Here is an 18,396-nt window from a genome sequence, read left to right on the forward strand (position 1 = left end):
ATAAATTATATATTAATAATTATTTTATAAACATGATATATATAAAACAAAAAACACAAGCAGAACATATTTAAAAAAAAATATATAAAAATAGCCATGCAAAACATTTTTTATGGACACTAATCGCCCATATAAAATATATATGTGTATGTTTTCTTATTGTTTTATGTTATTTTTTAATTAATATTAAATCTACTAATTAAAATGATTTCTTAGCATATTTATTTTAGCAAACTCAGCTAACATTAAAATAATTTTTCTATTTACTAAAATACTGTTGTTAATTTTTTCAGAACATATTTTAAAACAGTAAAGCAGAGATATATAAGAGATGTCCCATGAACCATACTTTTGTTTAATTAATTCTAAAAATCCTGACTTAACAAATTTATAAAATATTTTATAATTACTTGTATATATGCAAATAATTAAAAATTTTAAAGCTAAGGGAACCAAATCAGTATGAACTGCCTGGGGGCATTTCATTTGAATAAAATTCAAAAAATTATAAAATGAATTAAAACTTTTTAATAAATATTTTTTATTTAATGAATTGAAATTATAAAGTGAAAAACATAAATCTGCTATAATATAATTAAATGATGCATATAACCAATGTTTCTCTCCTAGAATTCCTACTATATATAATAACGATCTTTCTACGTTATTTACAATGGATTCAATATCAAATTTATTACTATTTATTTTTTCTTTTATAATCTTATACTCCTGTATAAAACAACTTTCACTGTCTAACGGCATAGCGTAATTTGAGATAGTATCATTACAAGTATCACACACCCACTTTCCACTATTATGAAACTTGCAATACCCTATTTTTTCTCTTACATAATTTATGCTTAATATATTAACTAAATTAGTATCTAAGTTTTCATTTTTTTCCAAAACTGAAATATCCACTAATTTTTCGTTTATTCCTTTATTTATTAGATATGATTCTGATTTTATTTGGTCATATGAATTTTCTTTTTCCATGGATGGATATAAAGGATTTTTAAAATTATTCTTTGAAGAAAATGTAGAATTTAAGCAATTGAATATTTTGCGACAATTCTTTTCTTCTTTGACTTCACTATTTTTTCTAGTATAAAACTTCATTTCATTTGTATTATCATTAAATTGTGAATAAAAAAAAATCCCTGTACTATCATCATTTAAAAAATTTTCTATATTTCTTTCATCAGAAGTTTTGCTTTCTACTTTGTTATCTGCAATATTTTTATAATTTTGAAATTCTTGTAATTTATTTAATCCTTTATTTAAATGATGATAAGGTTCTGATGAAGTAAATTTGTAGTTTTTTATTCTCTCATAGTCATTAGTATTCGTGTTGTCATTTATATTCTCATATCCTTCAATACAATCATTTGACTTTTTATGATATTCATTAATATCATTTAAATTTTCATAAATTATATAATTATGAGTTGAGTCTTTGCGTTCATTAATAACTACACCTTTATTCATTAAAGTATGGTCATTTACACTTTTTTCTATCATATTTTTAATATAATAATTTTTATTTAAATATTTTGAATTATTTAATTCATTATTTATATTAAAAGTGAAGTTATTTAATTTTTTGTTTGTCATTTCAGATTCTTCTACATGCTCAAATGTACTTATATTTCGGCTTTTTGTTAAATTTTCCTTTTCTTCTTCCATTATTTTAATATATTGTTCGTTAAGCTTTTTACTAACATAAGAATATTTACACACAGCACACAAAATATTCCTTTCTTCATCCATTATTTGTAAACAGCGATTACAACAACAATTCATGTTTTTCATATCTTTTAATTTACTTTTTCTATATTCAATTGAAGAATATAATTCATTTATATATGAAATTCTTATTTCATCATACATATTGATTGTTTTTACTGCTAATAAACATATTTTATTTTTGTCTATAAAACAGTAACTCGCATTTGGGAAACAGTTATGATTTAAAAAGGAGGCATTTTTAAAAAGCATTACTTTAGTTCTATTATTACATGAAATAAAAGAATTTTTAAGTATATCAGTAAATATTTCAAATTTTATTAATTTATTTATAAAATTATCATTGAAAAATTCCATATTATCATTTTCATGTGTATTACTATTTAGAATATTATTTTGTACTACATTTTCATTGTGTTCTTTGTATATTATGTCATTTTTCCTGTAATAATATTTATTATGGTTTTCATTTTTCAAATTATTGATACCTTCTTCATATAAATAGAAATTATTATTGTTATGAATATCGCATTTGTGCTTTAAGCTATTTTCACTATTTTTTCTTTTATATATTCTTTCAATATTCATAAATTCACTAATTTCATCTAAGTTTCTTTTTTGTTCGTTATCTAAATTATTGAATGTATCCCATAAATCATTAAACAAAATAGAAGTTTCTAAAAATTGACTTTCAATGAAAATAACTTCACCAATATCAATTTTTTGACTAGCAACTATTTTATTTCTTCCACTTTTTTCATCTTGAATCAAAAAAAATTTATTATGGTTTTGCTTAATTGTTACATACTTAATTTTTTCTGATTCAGCTAAAATTTCATTTTTTATTTTCTGTTCTATTTCGTTTATATCATATAATTGAGATATATTTAGATTTATATTATTATCGAATTCGTTTATCTGATTTTTTTTTATAAAATTATTTTTATTAGCATTATTTTTCATTAAAAAAAAGGAGTTGCTTCCTCCATTTTGATTTTTATTCCCATTTGTAGGCTTCTTTAATTGTAGACTATTTAACCTATTTTGATTTATGTGAATTTGCTGCCTATGAATTTCACAGAATTCTTTTTCAAAATTTGCTTTATGATTAAATGAACTTAAACAAGACTTATTTCTCTTATTTTTTGAATCACTTTGCACATTATGAAGCAATTGTAAATCATTTAAATTGATATATTTTTTTAGCTTGTTATTCCATATTAAATCATCAAAAGAAGTCGTACTTTTTTTTTTTTTAGATTCACACGAAGAGATACTTCTTTTAATTTTTAAATTAGTATTTTTTTTCTTATTCTGAAAAATTTTTTCTAAGTTAAAATCAAAAGGATTATCAAGTAAAACATTCAAATTTTGGTATGTCATTAATTTTGATAATTCTATATTTTTTTCCAAGTTTAAATATTTATTTACTTTTAAATTATTCTCATTTTTAATTAAAACTTTTAGATCTTCTGATACAATATCATTAAAATAATCCAACCATGTTTTAGATTTTTGTTTTTTATTATTATTCTTATTCTCATTCTCGTTTTTACCTTGTACTTTGATTACACAAGAACAAAAACCTATTTCTTTTTTATTTTCTAATATTTTACTTAACTTAGACATTTTTATTGTATTTTGTTTTTCTTTTTTTTTTTTTTAATTTTTCCTTAATTATAATCTTAAACAAAAGAAAGGATCCCCAAAATAAATAAGAAAAATATATCTCTATAATCTAAATTTTTTGTTTTATTTTTTTATATTTTTTTTTTTTTTTTTTGTATTTATGCATATTAAGTGCTCATTTATTATTTCTTCTTTTTTTTTTATATAGCAAAAGCTTTTTTAAAAAAAACAATTATATATATTAAATAATCTATATATTATCATATATATATATTAGTTCATTCTTATTTTATATAGATATTAATTTTATTTTTTTACTTTTATTTTTATTTTCTATAGATTCTATGTAAAAACCTTAAATGGAGATTATACAACATAATTTCATATTTCACTTTTTTAAAATATACAAATATATTAAAACAATTGCAATTGTTGCAATATATTCAATTAATGTTTCTAACATAATTTAATCTTCAAATTAAAAAAAGGAAAATTTCAATATATTTTATGAGATGATATTTGTGTAATTATATATCTAAATTTTTTTTTTTTTTTTTTTCATTCTTGTATTAAAATAAGAAAATTATTAAAAAAAGAACAAATTATATATTTCAAATGACCAAATTTTTGTTTGTATATTAGTTAATGAAAATAGTGTCTACTATTTTTATCTTTATTTTTTCTATTTTCGAATTTTTCTAAAAATTGAAAAATCTTACTAATCCTCAATTGTCAAAATAACAAAAATGAAATAATATATGTTTAATGTTAATTATTATTATAATATGATATGTAAGAGACATAGAAAAAAAAAAAAAAAATAAAATAAAATAAAATAATAATAAAAATTAAACTATTTATTAAAAGGAACTTAAAATTTACAACTCGTGTATATTTTTTGTTTCTTAATTTAAAAAAAGAAAATTATTTTTTCATATTTTTTAGTGAACAAAGAATAAAGCAATTAATGCAAAATATCAAAAAAAAAAAAAAAAAAAAAAAAAAAAAAAAAAAAAAAAAAAAAAAAGAGCAAAATAGAATTTTTAAACAAAAATATAAATTGGATGTATATTTAAAAGATTATTTAAGATAAAAAAAAAAAAAAAAAGAAATAGATAAATTAAAAATTTTTAATATAATTTCAACCAGTTATTTTCTTCTTTTCTTCTAAATTAAAATGTTTCTTATTTCTTGAGCAAAGGTATAAAGATTTCTTGTAAAATTTTCTCTATTGCTAGGAGCTAAATTAGATTCTATATGATCCATTAATTTACAAAAGCTGTGTCTTAATTTTTGTTTTTTTTCTTCACTTTGTTGAGAAATTAATTGTTCTTGAATTTTGAAATATCCTTGGGCATCTAACAAAATTAGACCTAATAATGGTTGAGACATACTCCATGTGCTACCAAAATCACCTCCTAATATTAAATGAAACATCAAATTCAATACTTCTTTAAGAGCTTGTGGTTGACTTTCCAAAAAGTTTTTTATTATCTGCCCTTGTTCAGTAGAACTCTTCTTATTCGTAAAAATATATGTAACAATATTATCCAAAATTGAACAACACGTCATTGAAACTGTGTAATCAAAAGAACATAATCCTTCTTTTACATTATGAATAATATCAGCTATAAGCTCAAATTCCAAATTTAAAATTCTTTGAAAAAAATTTTTAGTAACTAAATCAAGAAATGAAAAATATGGTTTTAAATGCTTTATATAAGATAAAAGATCATTAGTAGGAATTACTAAACACATGTTTAATGCTAAATTTAAAGAGTTGTTTAATATATCATCATTGTACAAATCAAAAATGGCAAAGTTAACAAAATCACCATTTAAACAGTTATTGAACATATTTAATAAAAGAGATATTATTTTATATTTCTCTTTGTATATATCTACGAATTTTTCTTTTTGTAATAAATTGTTAGAAATTATAATTAATATGTTGGAAACCACTTTAAATAATAAAATTCCATTAGGAGATGATTTAGGGAAGGTTATTCTTTGAGATTTGTTATATACAAATTCACACATAAATTTAAGAAAAGGAACACAAATATCGTAGGAATCCCATATTACGTCAACAAGGGATGTTAATATATTCATTTGATTATCTTCTAATGGGTAGCTATTTATAAAGAAATTGAAAAACATATTGTATGTCTCTACATTATTACATGCCATGCATATACCTCTTAAATCTCTTAAAGCACCTATAAATGTTAATTTAATTTCATTATTTTTTAAAATAATATCTTTTCCATTTATACTAATTTCTCTTTTAATACATTCTAATAAATTATTAATTGGTGATATGTATTTTTCAAAAGATGAAGACATCAGATTTTGTTCCATAAATAGTAATTTTGTTAATATTAAATAATAATTAGTCCTATATTTATAATATTTAGAAATCTCCAAAAATTTACTATTTCTATTATGCAACAATTTTAATATTTTTTCATTTTTTAAAAGTAGTCTCGCAAATACAATTAATTTAGGTGTTTTATCTTCTAAACAAATAATATTCATTCCTGAAACTAGATCATGAAATAAATCTAAACTTCTTTTAATTATTTGTTCATATTCTACTCTATTATTTAAGTTAAACAATATTTTGCTAATAATTAATTCTATTAAAGGGTCATTATTTTCTTCGTCATTTTGATTAGAGATCAAGGAAGAAGAAATAAAGCTGTTCATGTTATTATTTAACATATTAGTTGCATTATTTGAAGTAGTTGTAGGAAAAGATAAATTACTGTTATTATTAAATGAAGAATTATTAAAATTATTAATGTTTGATAGTTGCATAGGATCATTATTAGCATTTGAATAAGATGAACTATCAGATATAATTTTTAAAGCAACCGATTTCATCTCTTTTAAAAAATTGTTATTTTTTTTTCCACTAATATAAACTTTTTTAAATAATTCTAAACAATTTAAATAAGCAAATTCTAAATATTCAAAAACTTCCACTGATTTATTTGTTTGATCCATTAATGAAAACACTAAAAAACATAATTCTGAATTTATTTTGAAGTTATTAAAATTGACACTTTTCATATTAGAAACAGCACTACTTGAAATAATAGAAGCGATAATAAAAACTAACCATGTAGTTTGCTCTATAAATATTGCTTTACTAATAAGATTATTTTCATGATTATTTTTTAATTCATAAAAAATTGATAATAATTTTGCACCAATAAAATTATATTGTAATTTAGATAAATTAGATATCAGTTCCAACTGTTCACTTCTCAGAACATCATTATATAAAGGATTTTCTATGTCACAATTTTCTCCTTTTTCACATATATACTTAGCTAATTCTAATCTACTATTTATAAAAACCATAGTTATATCGTAAATGTAATCACATATAATTAAATACTTGTTATCTATATCATTATTATTAAAGTTATTAGAAATGGCATTTTTTTTTACAAAAATATTTTTATTACTTAGAACATCTTTGAGTAATTCTTTTTCATCAGTTCTACTATTAATTTCTTTTATAATTTTTGCAGGAATTATGTTTAGCATATTACTCCATATACCTAATAAGTAATGCTTGCTATTACACAAGTACTTCCAATTTTTCATACCATCCATTGTAAATAAATATATATTATGACACCATGTCAGAAAATTAGAATAAGTACTTAATTCTTGTAATCTAACACTTGTGTCTATTTTACCAATTAATCTACATAGTTCATGAAAACAATCTTCATCATGCAAGCCAATTTTTTTTTCAATAATTTTGTTAATTCCACTTAAAAATTCATTCATGTAGCGTATTTTTTGTTTTTCATTTGAAAAAAATGTTTTCCTTAAACTCCCTAGTAATATTAATGATCTTAAACAATATTTTCCACAACAATTTCTTATATCTTCTTCTTCTGACATGCATATCTCATACATATCAAAAAATAATTTGGGAATATTTTTTTCGTTAAATATATCCCAAGATTGTGGTATCATTAAAGAAATATTTTCATCTGAGCTTTCATCATTTATCATAGTACCCATAAAATCAAAAGATAAACTATTGTAAATTAGTTCTAACACTTTTATTAATAACCTATTTTCTTCAATTCTTAATTCAATTCTTATACTTCCTTTTACGAACTCTTCTAATGTTTCAATACCAACTTTAAAAATATCTTTTAAAACATAATCTCTAAAAGATATTGCACATCTTCTGCTCTTTGCAGAATTGACTCCACATTGTGGATGCATATCTTCAATTAACTCTGCATAAATATATAAACCAATAATCCAATGGCTAGTTATAGAATTTAAAAAATACTCCACCTGCTTTGTTATAAGTGCATAATTTGTATTTTCTAACCATGATAATTTTACAATACGAACATATAATCTAACAAAATTTCCTAAAATATTTGTTGATAAATTTAATAAATCTACTCCTTTATTATATAAATAAGATATTACAAATTCTTTTAATTCATCCTTTTCTTTCTGTTCTATTTTATTCCATTCATTTGTTATTAATTGAAGAAGACCAGAGGTAGTAAATATTAAAGTATGAACATGATTTGTGCTTCCTAATATATTTTTTAATTTACTTACATTTCCCACATTGTTAACTAGTGGAAGCAAAATTGTGTGTGCTTGATTTTGTTCTTCCTTATTACCGCTATATATTAAAAAAAAAATAATAATAAAAATTATAAATATATAATGAAAATGCATAAGTTATGTTCATATATTAATATATATTATAATATATAATATTTATGTATATTCATTCATATTTTTAAAAAATCATATATTCTAATACATCAGGTTGTTTTATTCATTTTTTTTTTTTTCCTTTTTTTTTTCTAATTATTTTTTTTCTTTTTTAATTTCAGCTTTTATTTATATTTTACTTCTTTTTACTATTCTACTTTATTTTATATTTTCTTTTTCTTATATTCAACTTATTTCATTTTTTCCCACCGTATTTACTAAATTATATCCTTTATTTTCTTATATGTTTTACTGTTTTACTTCCTTTTTATTCTATCTTTTTTTTTTTTTTTTTCATTTCTTTTTTTTTTTAATTTCTTTTTTTTTTTTTTTAATTACCAATACATAGCTTCACAAAGAACTTGTAGTTGTTGTAACTCAGATTCACTCATTTTCGATTAAAATTATTGAAGTTTTGTATTTAGAAAAAAAAAAAAAAGGAAAAGAAAATATAAATAAATAGTTATGTTCAGATATGCCTTAAAAAAAATAGATTTTAATTATATAATATATGTATGTGTATACATTTGCACATATAAATAAAATTTTTTATTATCTTTTAATTTATCAACATTTTTATTTAAATATTTTATAATATAAAATAATATTTAAAATTTTTCTGAATATTTCGATTCGTATATATAAAAAGCATACTATTTTTTTTTTTTTCCTTTATGAAATTTATGTTATTTTACATTTATCTTTTTGTTATCGTTTTTTTCTTTTTTTTCATACATTAGTATGATATTATATTTTAAAAAACGTTTTTTAGGATATAATTAAAAAATTAATAAAAATTGTTGAAACTTTTAATTTCAAAAAGTAACGTAAAATTAATATATTATCATATAAAAGAAAATATATACATAAAAATCTACTAAAATATTCGATAAATACTATTTTCTGTAATTATAAAAAAAAAAAAAAATATATATTGAAACAATATATAAAAATATCTTCGTGTGCGTATTTGTTTTTTTTAATTACTGAAAAAAAAAAAAAAAAAATAATATTTATCCTAGGGTATTTTATAAAATACAAATACTCTTTTATAAAAATTTTAGTATATATATGTATGTATAAATATATATATATTCATATATTAGTAAAAAATATTTTTAAGGAATGTTTTAATTTTTTATGTGTTCATGGGAATCTATTTTTTTAAGAGAATATACAACAAATAAGAAAAAAAAATTTTTTGTTATTCTTTATATATCTAAAATTAAAAAAAATACATATTTAAAATTTTTTTTTTTTTAATTTTTTTTTTTTTTTTTTTTTTTTTTATAGTAGCATTATTGTATTATATCAATAAATTTGTAGAATTTTAAATATTTTTAATTTATTTACATACTTTTTTATTTTTAAATAAATTATAAAAATTTTAAGATATTTTTAAATTATTATGCATATATAAATATGATACTAATGCTATTATAATTAGCTTCAATATTAAATAACCATAAGGTGTTTATTAAATCAGTGAATCTTTTCTTTTCTTTTTTTTTTTTTTTTTTCTATTAGAATCAAGCTAAATAAATTTATTAATTTTATGATTACAATTAAGAGGCTAATAATGTGTAACTGCATAATGTATTAGTCTGATTATATCTAAAAATATATTATCATTTTATTATTAACTATTATTGTTTTATTTATTTATTTTTATAATCCACCATATATCTAATTTAAAAAAAAACAGATGTAATAAAAAGATGCATATATAAAATTTATGAAATAAAATATTAAATTTATATATTTGTGTTTATTTGCATAATTATGAATTTATAGAAGAAAAAAAATGAAATGATATTGTAAATATACATATGTATGCATTTAAAATAGTTTCTAAAATAAAGATGTTTTTTTGTATACAAATCTAAAAGTAAATAAACCGATATATTTGTAATACATTTTTAGAAATACATTTGCTTATATAATGATACATATATTTTAGTAAATTAAAATGAAAAATACCATTAAAAAAAACAAATAAAAATGATGAAAAACAATTATTATAAACAAATAAAAAAAGAAATAAAATAAAAATATAAAACTGTATTGTTTTGTTGGCAATTTTTTTTTTTTTTTTTTTAAAACATTTATTTAAAAATTATGTATAATTCTCCTAGACCTGAAGTAACAAAAGGTAATTTCAATTTTTTTGGATCTTTTTATTCAAAATATGCAAATAGAAATGTTAATGATGGTATAAGTTCCTGTGATAAGTCAGCAACAAATAAAAAATCATCAAATAAGAATAAAGTTACCTCAAATCAAAATATATCAAAGAAAAATGAGTTATTTAAGGAAGCTGAAAAATTTTATGATTATACTAAAAACCTTTATAAATCTTTGAAGTCATTTTATAATACTCCACTTAAACATAATGAAGGAAATAGAGATAAATTTTTAGATAATGAGTATTTCTCAAGTGAACATTCTTCTGCTTCTATAGAGTGTATAAGTAACGCAAAAAATAAAAAATATAATAAAAAAATACTTAATAATGAAGATGATAGAAACAATAGATGTATTAATAATTTGAACGGTATAGAAGATAATAAATCTTCTAAAAATAAGAATTTAAAAAAACATCAGAAAATCATAAAAGAAAACTATAAAACAGAAAACAGTCGTAATTTTGATAATACAGATTTAGTTAGAATTACTAAGCACATGAAAAAAAGAGAAAATGTTAATTTATATAAAAATAAAAAGGAGAACAATGAAAATGAAAAAAAAAAAAAAGAAAGAAACTCAGAAAGTAATAAAGATAAAGATGATATAAATGAAGTAGAGAAGAAAGAAAAGGATGATGGAAAAGGAGAAGATGAAGACGGAGAAATTGATCAGGATAAAGGAAAAGAAAAAGATATAGAAGAAGATCCTATAGAACAAAAAACAGATGAAGCTTCAGAAAAGGAACAAGATGTTGAAGAGGAAAATATTTGTGAAAATGAAAAAAATAGATACAGAAATATTGAAAAAAATCTTTATGATGAAAAGGTATTTTATTATGAAAAATTCTTATTAAAAAATTATTTCACTAAGATGTTATCAGGAATATCAAATAACCATGAGGAACATTCAAATTGTAAAAAAAAAACTATTCAGAATGATAATATTGTTTTCAATTTTACGAAACCAGATACATGTATAAATTCTTGTAATTCTCTATATGGAATGAAAGGCCATTTTGATAGCACAAAAATTAATAGTGATAATATGAAAAGTAATCCCAATAATATTAAATTAAAGAAAACAGTAGACAGGTATCCTCATTTAATGAATAATATATTAGATGAAAATGTAAATTTTGGTAATTGCACAATTAATGAAGATAATTGTATATATGAATTAGGTAATAAATATCTCAAAAGTGATTCATTAATAAATAATAATGTTTATCCACATATGAAGAAAATAAATGATGAAAATATTTCTAAGGAAAATAAAAAGAACAGTAATTCAAGCATAAATCGTCAATATTTTACTGATTTAGATAAAACAAATGAAGATAAATGCGATGACTCTGAAATTAGTAATATTCAAAAAAATTGTAGTATTTTGGCTAATAAGGAGAAATATATGAACTTAAATAGGAAATCAGAAAACGAAGAAAAGAGGTTCAACAACAATCTTTCAAATAAAAACAATTATTATATAAATGATTATATAAATGACAAAAAACTAATCAATAATCAAAAATATTTTTTTAATAAAAATTATGTAAATAATAACAATTCTTCCCATATTCCATGTATAAAAGGAAATACACCAACATATTATTCATCAGTTCATAAATTACAAAAAAAAAAAAAAATTTGCTTAAATGATAATATTAGTGGTTCACCTTTGACGAATAATTTTCTCCTAGAAAATTGTTTATTGAATAAAAATATAACAGAAAATGATAATTTTTACTTAAAAAAAAATTATTTTTATAATAAATTATGTTATGATAGTAACATTGGTAAAGTAAATAATAATAAAGTTAACAATTTTAATTATTCATTTAAGAAAAATTATTTCTTCAATAAAGGATTAAGTAGATTTTACAAAAATAGATATAATAACTTTAATTATACAAAGGAATATGTGCATAGTAAAAGTAGGAGATATAATCCATTTGTAAATAAAATGACTATTAAAAAACAATTTTTTAAAAACCAATATGGTGAAATGTGTAAAATTAATAAAAGGTGTGTTAATTTCAACTATAAAATGTTTCATAATGAAAAATCAATGTTTAATTACAATAAGGAAAAAAATATGAAAATTATAAACGAAAAAAAGTGTTTGTGTTACAACTTGAGTAATAATAACATTAAACGGGCAAAAATAGTAAAAAACGTATTTAAAGATAATGAAAATGATGATGTATTAGTTGCAATTTCAAGATATGAACACTTTAATATTGCAAATTTTAAAGAAAATTTTAATTTTTGTAATAATAATAATAATAATTTTTATATTAAATATAATGAAAATAATATAAATGGGAATTTATCTGATGAAGTAAAAAGAAACGAAAATTTGTTAAATGCTATAAATAATAAAAACGTAACATTAAATAATATACATAATATGAACAAGGAAAACACCCTTAAATTTTATAAAAAAGCAAATAATAATTTTATTAAAAATGAAGAAAACATAAGAAGTGAAAGTTATGAAAATAAAATAAATAGAAATTATATAAATGTGAAATTAGAAGAAACAAATGATAGTATAACAAGAAATTTATCCGAAAATATGAAAAGTTTCAATGATAACTTTGTAACATCAAGTATTAATGAATATATGCAAGATAATTCAAATAAAAATATTATATATTATTGTAATCAAAAAGAGGAAGGAGATAAAAATAATTTTAAAAATGTATTAAATGAATCCAATTATATTGATACAATTAATGATGCAAATTGGAAACATAGACATAAGTTAAGTGTAAGTGAAAAAATTGAAATAGTCAGAAAAAATGAAATAAATAAAAAAATTATAAATGGAACAAATGATGAAAGAAAAATAATAATTAACTCTAGAACCACCTTACCAAATGCGCGTTTTCAGCCAATTAATAACACGAATTTTCAAAATAATTTGTATGTTTCTCTTCCTAATATAAATAACATTGATAAATTTAATAAAATTAAGAATTTAAATAGTCAAAATAAAACAAATGATTTAATACAAAAAGAAAGTAAAAAAGGAGTTAGAAATAAAATGGAATTAGAAAAAAAACATGGAAAATTTTTTAATAATGTAATTGATTTAGATAAAATAAATGAAATAAAATATATAATTTATAATAAAGTACATTTAGAAAATAGAAGTAAAAAAAGTACTAATAACATAATTGATTTAGATGACTTATATGAAAAAAATTGTGTAATTTATAATGAGGTAGAACTAGAAAACAAAAATGAAAATATAAAAAATAAAAATACAATAAAAAACTTATATAATGAAAAAGAAAACATAAATAATAATACATTATCTTCAGAAAAAAAAAAAGAAAAAATTATTAATTACATAATAGATGTAGATAAAGTTTATGAAAATAAATATGTAATATATAATGACGCAGAATTAGAAAAAAAGAATGAGACGACTAATAATAATAATAATAGTATAATAGATTTAGATAGAGAGCGTGTTAGTACTAATAATGATAAATTCACTACAGATAAAATAAGAGAAGATATTTTTATGAATACATTAGAATTTTCTAACAAACATGAAAATGCAAAGAAGGAGAAAAAAAATGAAATCATTTGTGAATATAATATTTTTAATCAAAGTGAATTAGAAAAAAAAAATGAAGCTGAAAATGTAATTCCAAATAAAAAAATATCAGAAAAAAGAAATAAAAATGACAATATTAATGAAGACGTTTTATGTAATAAAAGTGAACTTGAAAAAATAAATGAAATTGAAAATATAATTTGTAAGAAAATTAATTTAGAGAAAATGAATGATAGCGAAAACGAAAGTGATATATATAACAAAATTGAATTTGAAAAAATTAAGGATGATGCAAATATAATAACAGGGACAATAGAATTGGAAAATAAGGATGAAGGTATAATTAGTAATATATTAGAATTAGAAAGAAGAAAATATACAATTAATTGCATAATGGAAAAGTTAAGTAGAAGAGAAAATGAAAATGAAAGTGAAAATGATGATGAAGATGAAATTAAAAAAAAAATAAATTCCTATATATATGATTTATACTCAGATAAATCAACTTACAATATATATAATACGAAAATGTGTGTAAACTATTTACATGAAGAAAAAATTCATTCATCTGAGAATAAAGAATACATTAAAAATTTTTTAATTGAGAAACATTCCAAAAATATATATTTTGTAGAAATATTTAAAAAAAAAAAAAATAAAAATAAAAAACTCTTTAATTGTGATGGTAAAAACACTGTTCATAATTATTCTAAAGAGGAGTTAAATAAAACAAATGAGAAAAAAAAAGATACTTACTATTTGCGTAGTGATCAACTTTATATAGAAGAAAAGGGAGGAAAAGAAAGTCATATAAGTAAAAAAAACATTTTTGAAGCAAAATGTATTGAAGAGGGGAAATACAAAAAAGTAAAAGAAAAATATAAAAATGAAGTCAATTATTTTAATGATAAAACACCTATAATAAAAAGAAAATTAAATAACTTTGAAAGAGATCAGAAAAAAAAAACAAAAATAATTCTGAATAAAAAAGGAAAAAAAAAAAGATTTAATAAAGAATTTAAAGAAAAAATGGAAATAATAGATGGAAAAATTGTTTATGTAATAGATGAATCTATTACAAACATTTCTGAAAACGAAAAAAATAAGATGGAAGAAATAGAAAAAAAAAAAAACGAGCAAAGATATTATGATAAAAGAGAAGTAAATAAAGAAACAAAAGTAACAAAAATTGAAGAACAAGAAAATGGGAAAGAGAAAAATCTAGAAAATAAATTTAAAAAATATAATGAAGAATATACAGATGTAAGTAGAAATAATGATGAAGGGACATATGATTGTGATTATGGCGACGAAGATGATGACGAAGATTATGAAGAGGAAGAAGAAAGACACTTGAATGAGGAAATAATAGAAATTGAAGAAGAACAAGATGGATTTAGAGAATCAGAAGAATATTATGGAAAAGAACTTAGAGGAAAAGAAAACGGAGATTATGAAGAACAATCAAATGAAGAAATAATAGAAATTGAAGAACGAAAATATAAAAAAAATCAAAACTGGGATAAAACGAATGAAGAAGTAGTAGAAATGGAACAGAAAAAATACAAAAAGGAAGAAGATGAGGAAGAAGGAAAAATAAAAGAAGAAATAGAAGAGGAAGAGGAAGAAGAAGAAGAGGAAGAAGAAGAAGAGGAAGAAGAGGAAGAGGAAGAAGAAGAGGAAGAAGAAGAGGAAGAAGAGGAAGAGGAAGAAGAGGAAGAGGAAGAAGAAGAAATAGAAGAAGAAGAAGAAATAGAAGAGGAAGAAGAAGAAGAAGAAATAGAAGAGGAAGAAGAAGAAGAAGAAATAGAAGAGGAAGAAGAAGAAGAAATAGAAGAGGAAGAAGAAGAAGAAGAAGAAAAAGAAGAAGAAGAAGAAAAAGAAGAAGAAAAAGAAGAAAAAGAAAAAGAAGAAGAAGAAGAAGAAATAGAAGAAGAAGCAAGAGAAGAAGAAGAAAGAGAAGAAAGAGTAAAAAGAGAACAAATAGTAAAAAGAGAACAAATAGTAAAAAGAGAACAAATAGTAAAAAGAGAAGAAAGAGAAGAAGAAGAGGAAGAAGAAGAGGAAGAGGAAGGGGAAGAAGAAGAGGATGAAGAAGAAGAAGAGGATGAAGAAGAAGAGGATGAAGAAGAAGAAGAAGAAGAAGAAGAGGATGAAGAAGAAGAGGATGAAGAAGAGGATGAAGAAGAAGAAGAAGAAGAAGAAGAAGAGGATGAAGAAGAGGATGAAGAAGAAAATTATGGAGGTAAACAAGAAAAACAAGAATTTGAAGATAAAAGAGGAGAAGAATTAAAAAATGAAAAAAAAAAAGAGGGATATAAAGAAGAATACAAAGAGAAAGAAATAATAAAGATTGATGAAGAGGAAGAGAATGAGAAAGAGTATCAAGAAGAATTAGGTAAAATAAATGAAGAAATAATAATAGAAATTGACGAAGAAGGACAATATCAAATAAAAGGAGAATCAAAATTAGAAAATAAGAAAGAACAAATAGGAAAGAAGAAAATGGTAGAAAATATATATAATACAAAAAATAGAAATACATATGCTAGAAATATCATTAATGAAAATTATTACATTGACGAAAAATATTATGATAAAATTGGCAAGGAATATGAATACGAAAATAAAGAAACATATATAGAAAACTCCAAAAAAAATGAATATGAAATAGAAAAATATATTTATAAACAAGATATCAAAAATAAAAATTTTAAAAATGATAATTATGAAGATAATTATAGTATGGAAAATGAAGAATTAAATAAAATTGTATATAATAATTACGGAAATAAAAAAGGAAAAAATATTTTTTTAAAAGATATGTTGAATGAAAATAATCAGTATATTCATGATTATTGTGATTTCGAAGAAAATATAAAATATAAACTTTTAGGGAAGAAAAGAAAAAAGAGAATAGAAAAAATAAAAAGGAAAATAAAAAAAAATAAAAAGCTAACCAAAGAAGATTTAAAATTATTATCTGAGTTATTGCATCATAAATTTTTGCTAAATGAAATAAATGCTGTAGGTAATTATGACATAAAATGTAATAATAGTTTTGATTTATTATCACTAGATGAATATAAATTAAGAAAAGATTCATTAAATATGTATTGTGAATGCTTATCCATTGGCCTAACTACCTATGAGCAAGATTTTTTAAAAGTGTTTCAAATTTTTATGCCAGATACGAATATAATGGATGATAAGAATATTTTGTATGTATTACGCCACTCAAAAAATGAAAAAAAATGTATTTTTAAAAATTTTCTTAATGATAAAGAATAATCCCTTTGATTATAATAGATATAAAAAAGGGTGAAAATTACGAAAATTTAAAGAATAATAACTTTATTAAAAAATTCTCTCCTATTTTCAATAGCATCATTTTACAAGAATGTAATAAAAAATATAATAAGTGTATATATGGAAAATGATTTTTGCAAAATTTAATAAAAAAAAATATACAGAACTAAATTAAATTTTCATTATTAAGAAAAATAATCAAAATAATAATATGTGTTACTATTAAAATTTCAAAATAATTTATAAAATAAAATAGTTGAAACATTCTAATTTTTTTTTAACACCATACATTTATAAGATTTTTAATACTTCGAATAGAGAATAGAAAAAGTAATAACACTAATAACGAAAATGTTATTAGAAACGGTTTTAATTTTTTTAATAAAACTTAAGATAAAAATTTTTATTAGTACAAAATGTTTTACTTTCATATATAATAAATAATATTATAAAGTTATATATATATAAATTTGAAAAATTCCATGGGTTAGACTTTTTGACATTTTTAAGAAATGTTAATATAAACATGAAGAACAGTTATTATAAAATAATACAAGACATATAATTACTATGATATTAAGATATTTAATTAAAAAATAGTTATAAATATTTGTTTATAAGAATTTTATATAAAATTTTGTCAAAATTTTTTTAAAGATATTTTTTTTTTTTTTTTTGTCAATTGTTCATTTTAATGTTAATCATCATTATATATATATATGTTATGTAAATAAACTTTTTATATATATTTAGATGTATATAGAAAAAAAAATACTACAATTAATATTAAAAGTTTTTAATATTAACACTATATTTTCAAAATTAAGTAAATGTTCTATATTTAATGTATATATATTTCCATTCTTTTTTTCATATATACATTTATAATATTTTTCTATCTACTACCTTTTTTTTTTTTTTTTTTTTTTTTTTTTTTGTAGACTATATTTTCCTTATATACATATTCTTTGAAGATAAAAAAAAAAATATATAAAATTTCATTTTTTTTTTTTTTAAAGTTTTAAAAAATAAATAATAAAATTATAAATATTTTATTAAAAAAAAATTTAGATAAATATTATTTTCAAACATAAGTTTATGTGAAAAAAGGAAAAATATATATTTAACCTTTAATTATTATTTCAACTTAATTGTTGTCAATATGTTTGATTATACAAAAAATAA

At 19.9% G+C, this 18,396-nt stretch overlaps 3 protein-coding genes across 3 annotated transcripts; 1 reads left to right on the forward strand and 2 right to left on the reverse strand.

The window, feature by feature from the left end:
• Positions 1-195: 195 nt before the first annotated feature.
• On the reverse strand, positions 196-3,375 carry SET4 (SET domain protein, putative; the record flags this gene model as incomplete). Its single annotated transcript, XM_028672950.1, has 1 exon — positions 196-3,375. One exon carries the CDS (start codon positions 3,373-3,375, stop codon positions 196-198), a length of 3,180 nt encoding a protein of 1,059 aa, XP_028529452.1.
• A 1,167-nt stretch (positions 3,376-4,542) lies between these two features.
• On the reverse strand, positions 4,543-8,540 carry PGAL8A_00422900 (Ran-binding protein, putative; the record flags this gene model as incomplete). The annotated part of the gene is made up of 2 exons (XM_028672951.1): positions 4,543-8,053; positions 8,488-8,540. The coding sequence occupies 2 exons, from the start codon at positions 8,538-8,540 to the stop codon at positions 4,543-4,545; spliced, it is 3,564 nt and encodes a 1,187-aa protein (XP_028529453.1).
• Positions 8,541-10,266: 1,726 nt separating this feature from the next.
• Positions 10,267-17,193, forward strand: PGAL8A_00423000 (conserved Plasmodium protein, unknown function; the record flags this gene model as incomplete). The annotated part of the gene is made up of 1 exon (XM_028672952.1): positions 10,267-17,193. The coding sequence occupies one exon, from the start codon at positions 10,267-10,269 to the stop codon at positions 17,191-17,193; it is 6,927 nt and encodes a 2,308-aa protein (XP_028529454.1).
• Positions 17,194-18,396: the final 1,203 nt, after the last annotated feature.

The sequence above is a fragment of the Plasmodium gallinaceum genome, assembly GCF_900005855.1.
Source record: "Plasmodium gallinaceum strain 8A genome assembly, contig: PGAL8A_v1_119, whole genome shotgun sequence".
NCBI lineage: Eukaryota > Apicomplexa > Aconoidasida > Haemosporida > Plasmodiidae > Plasmodium > Plasmodium gallinaceum.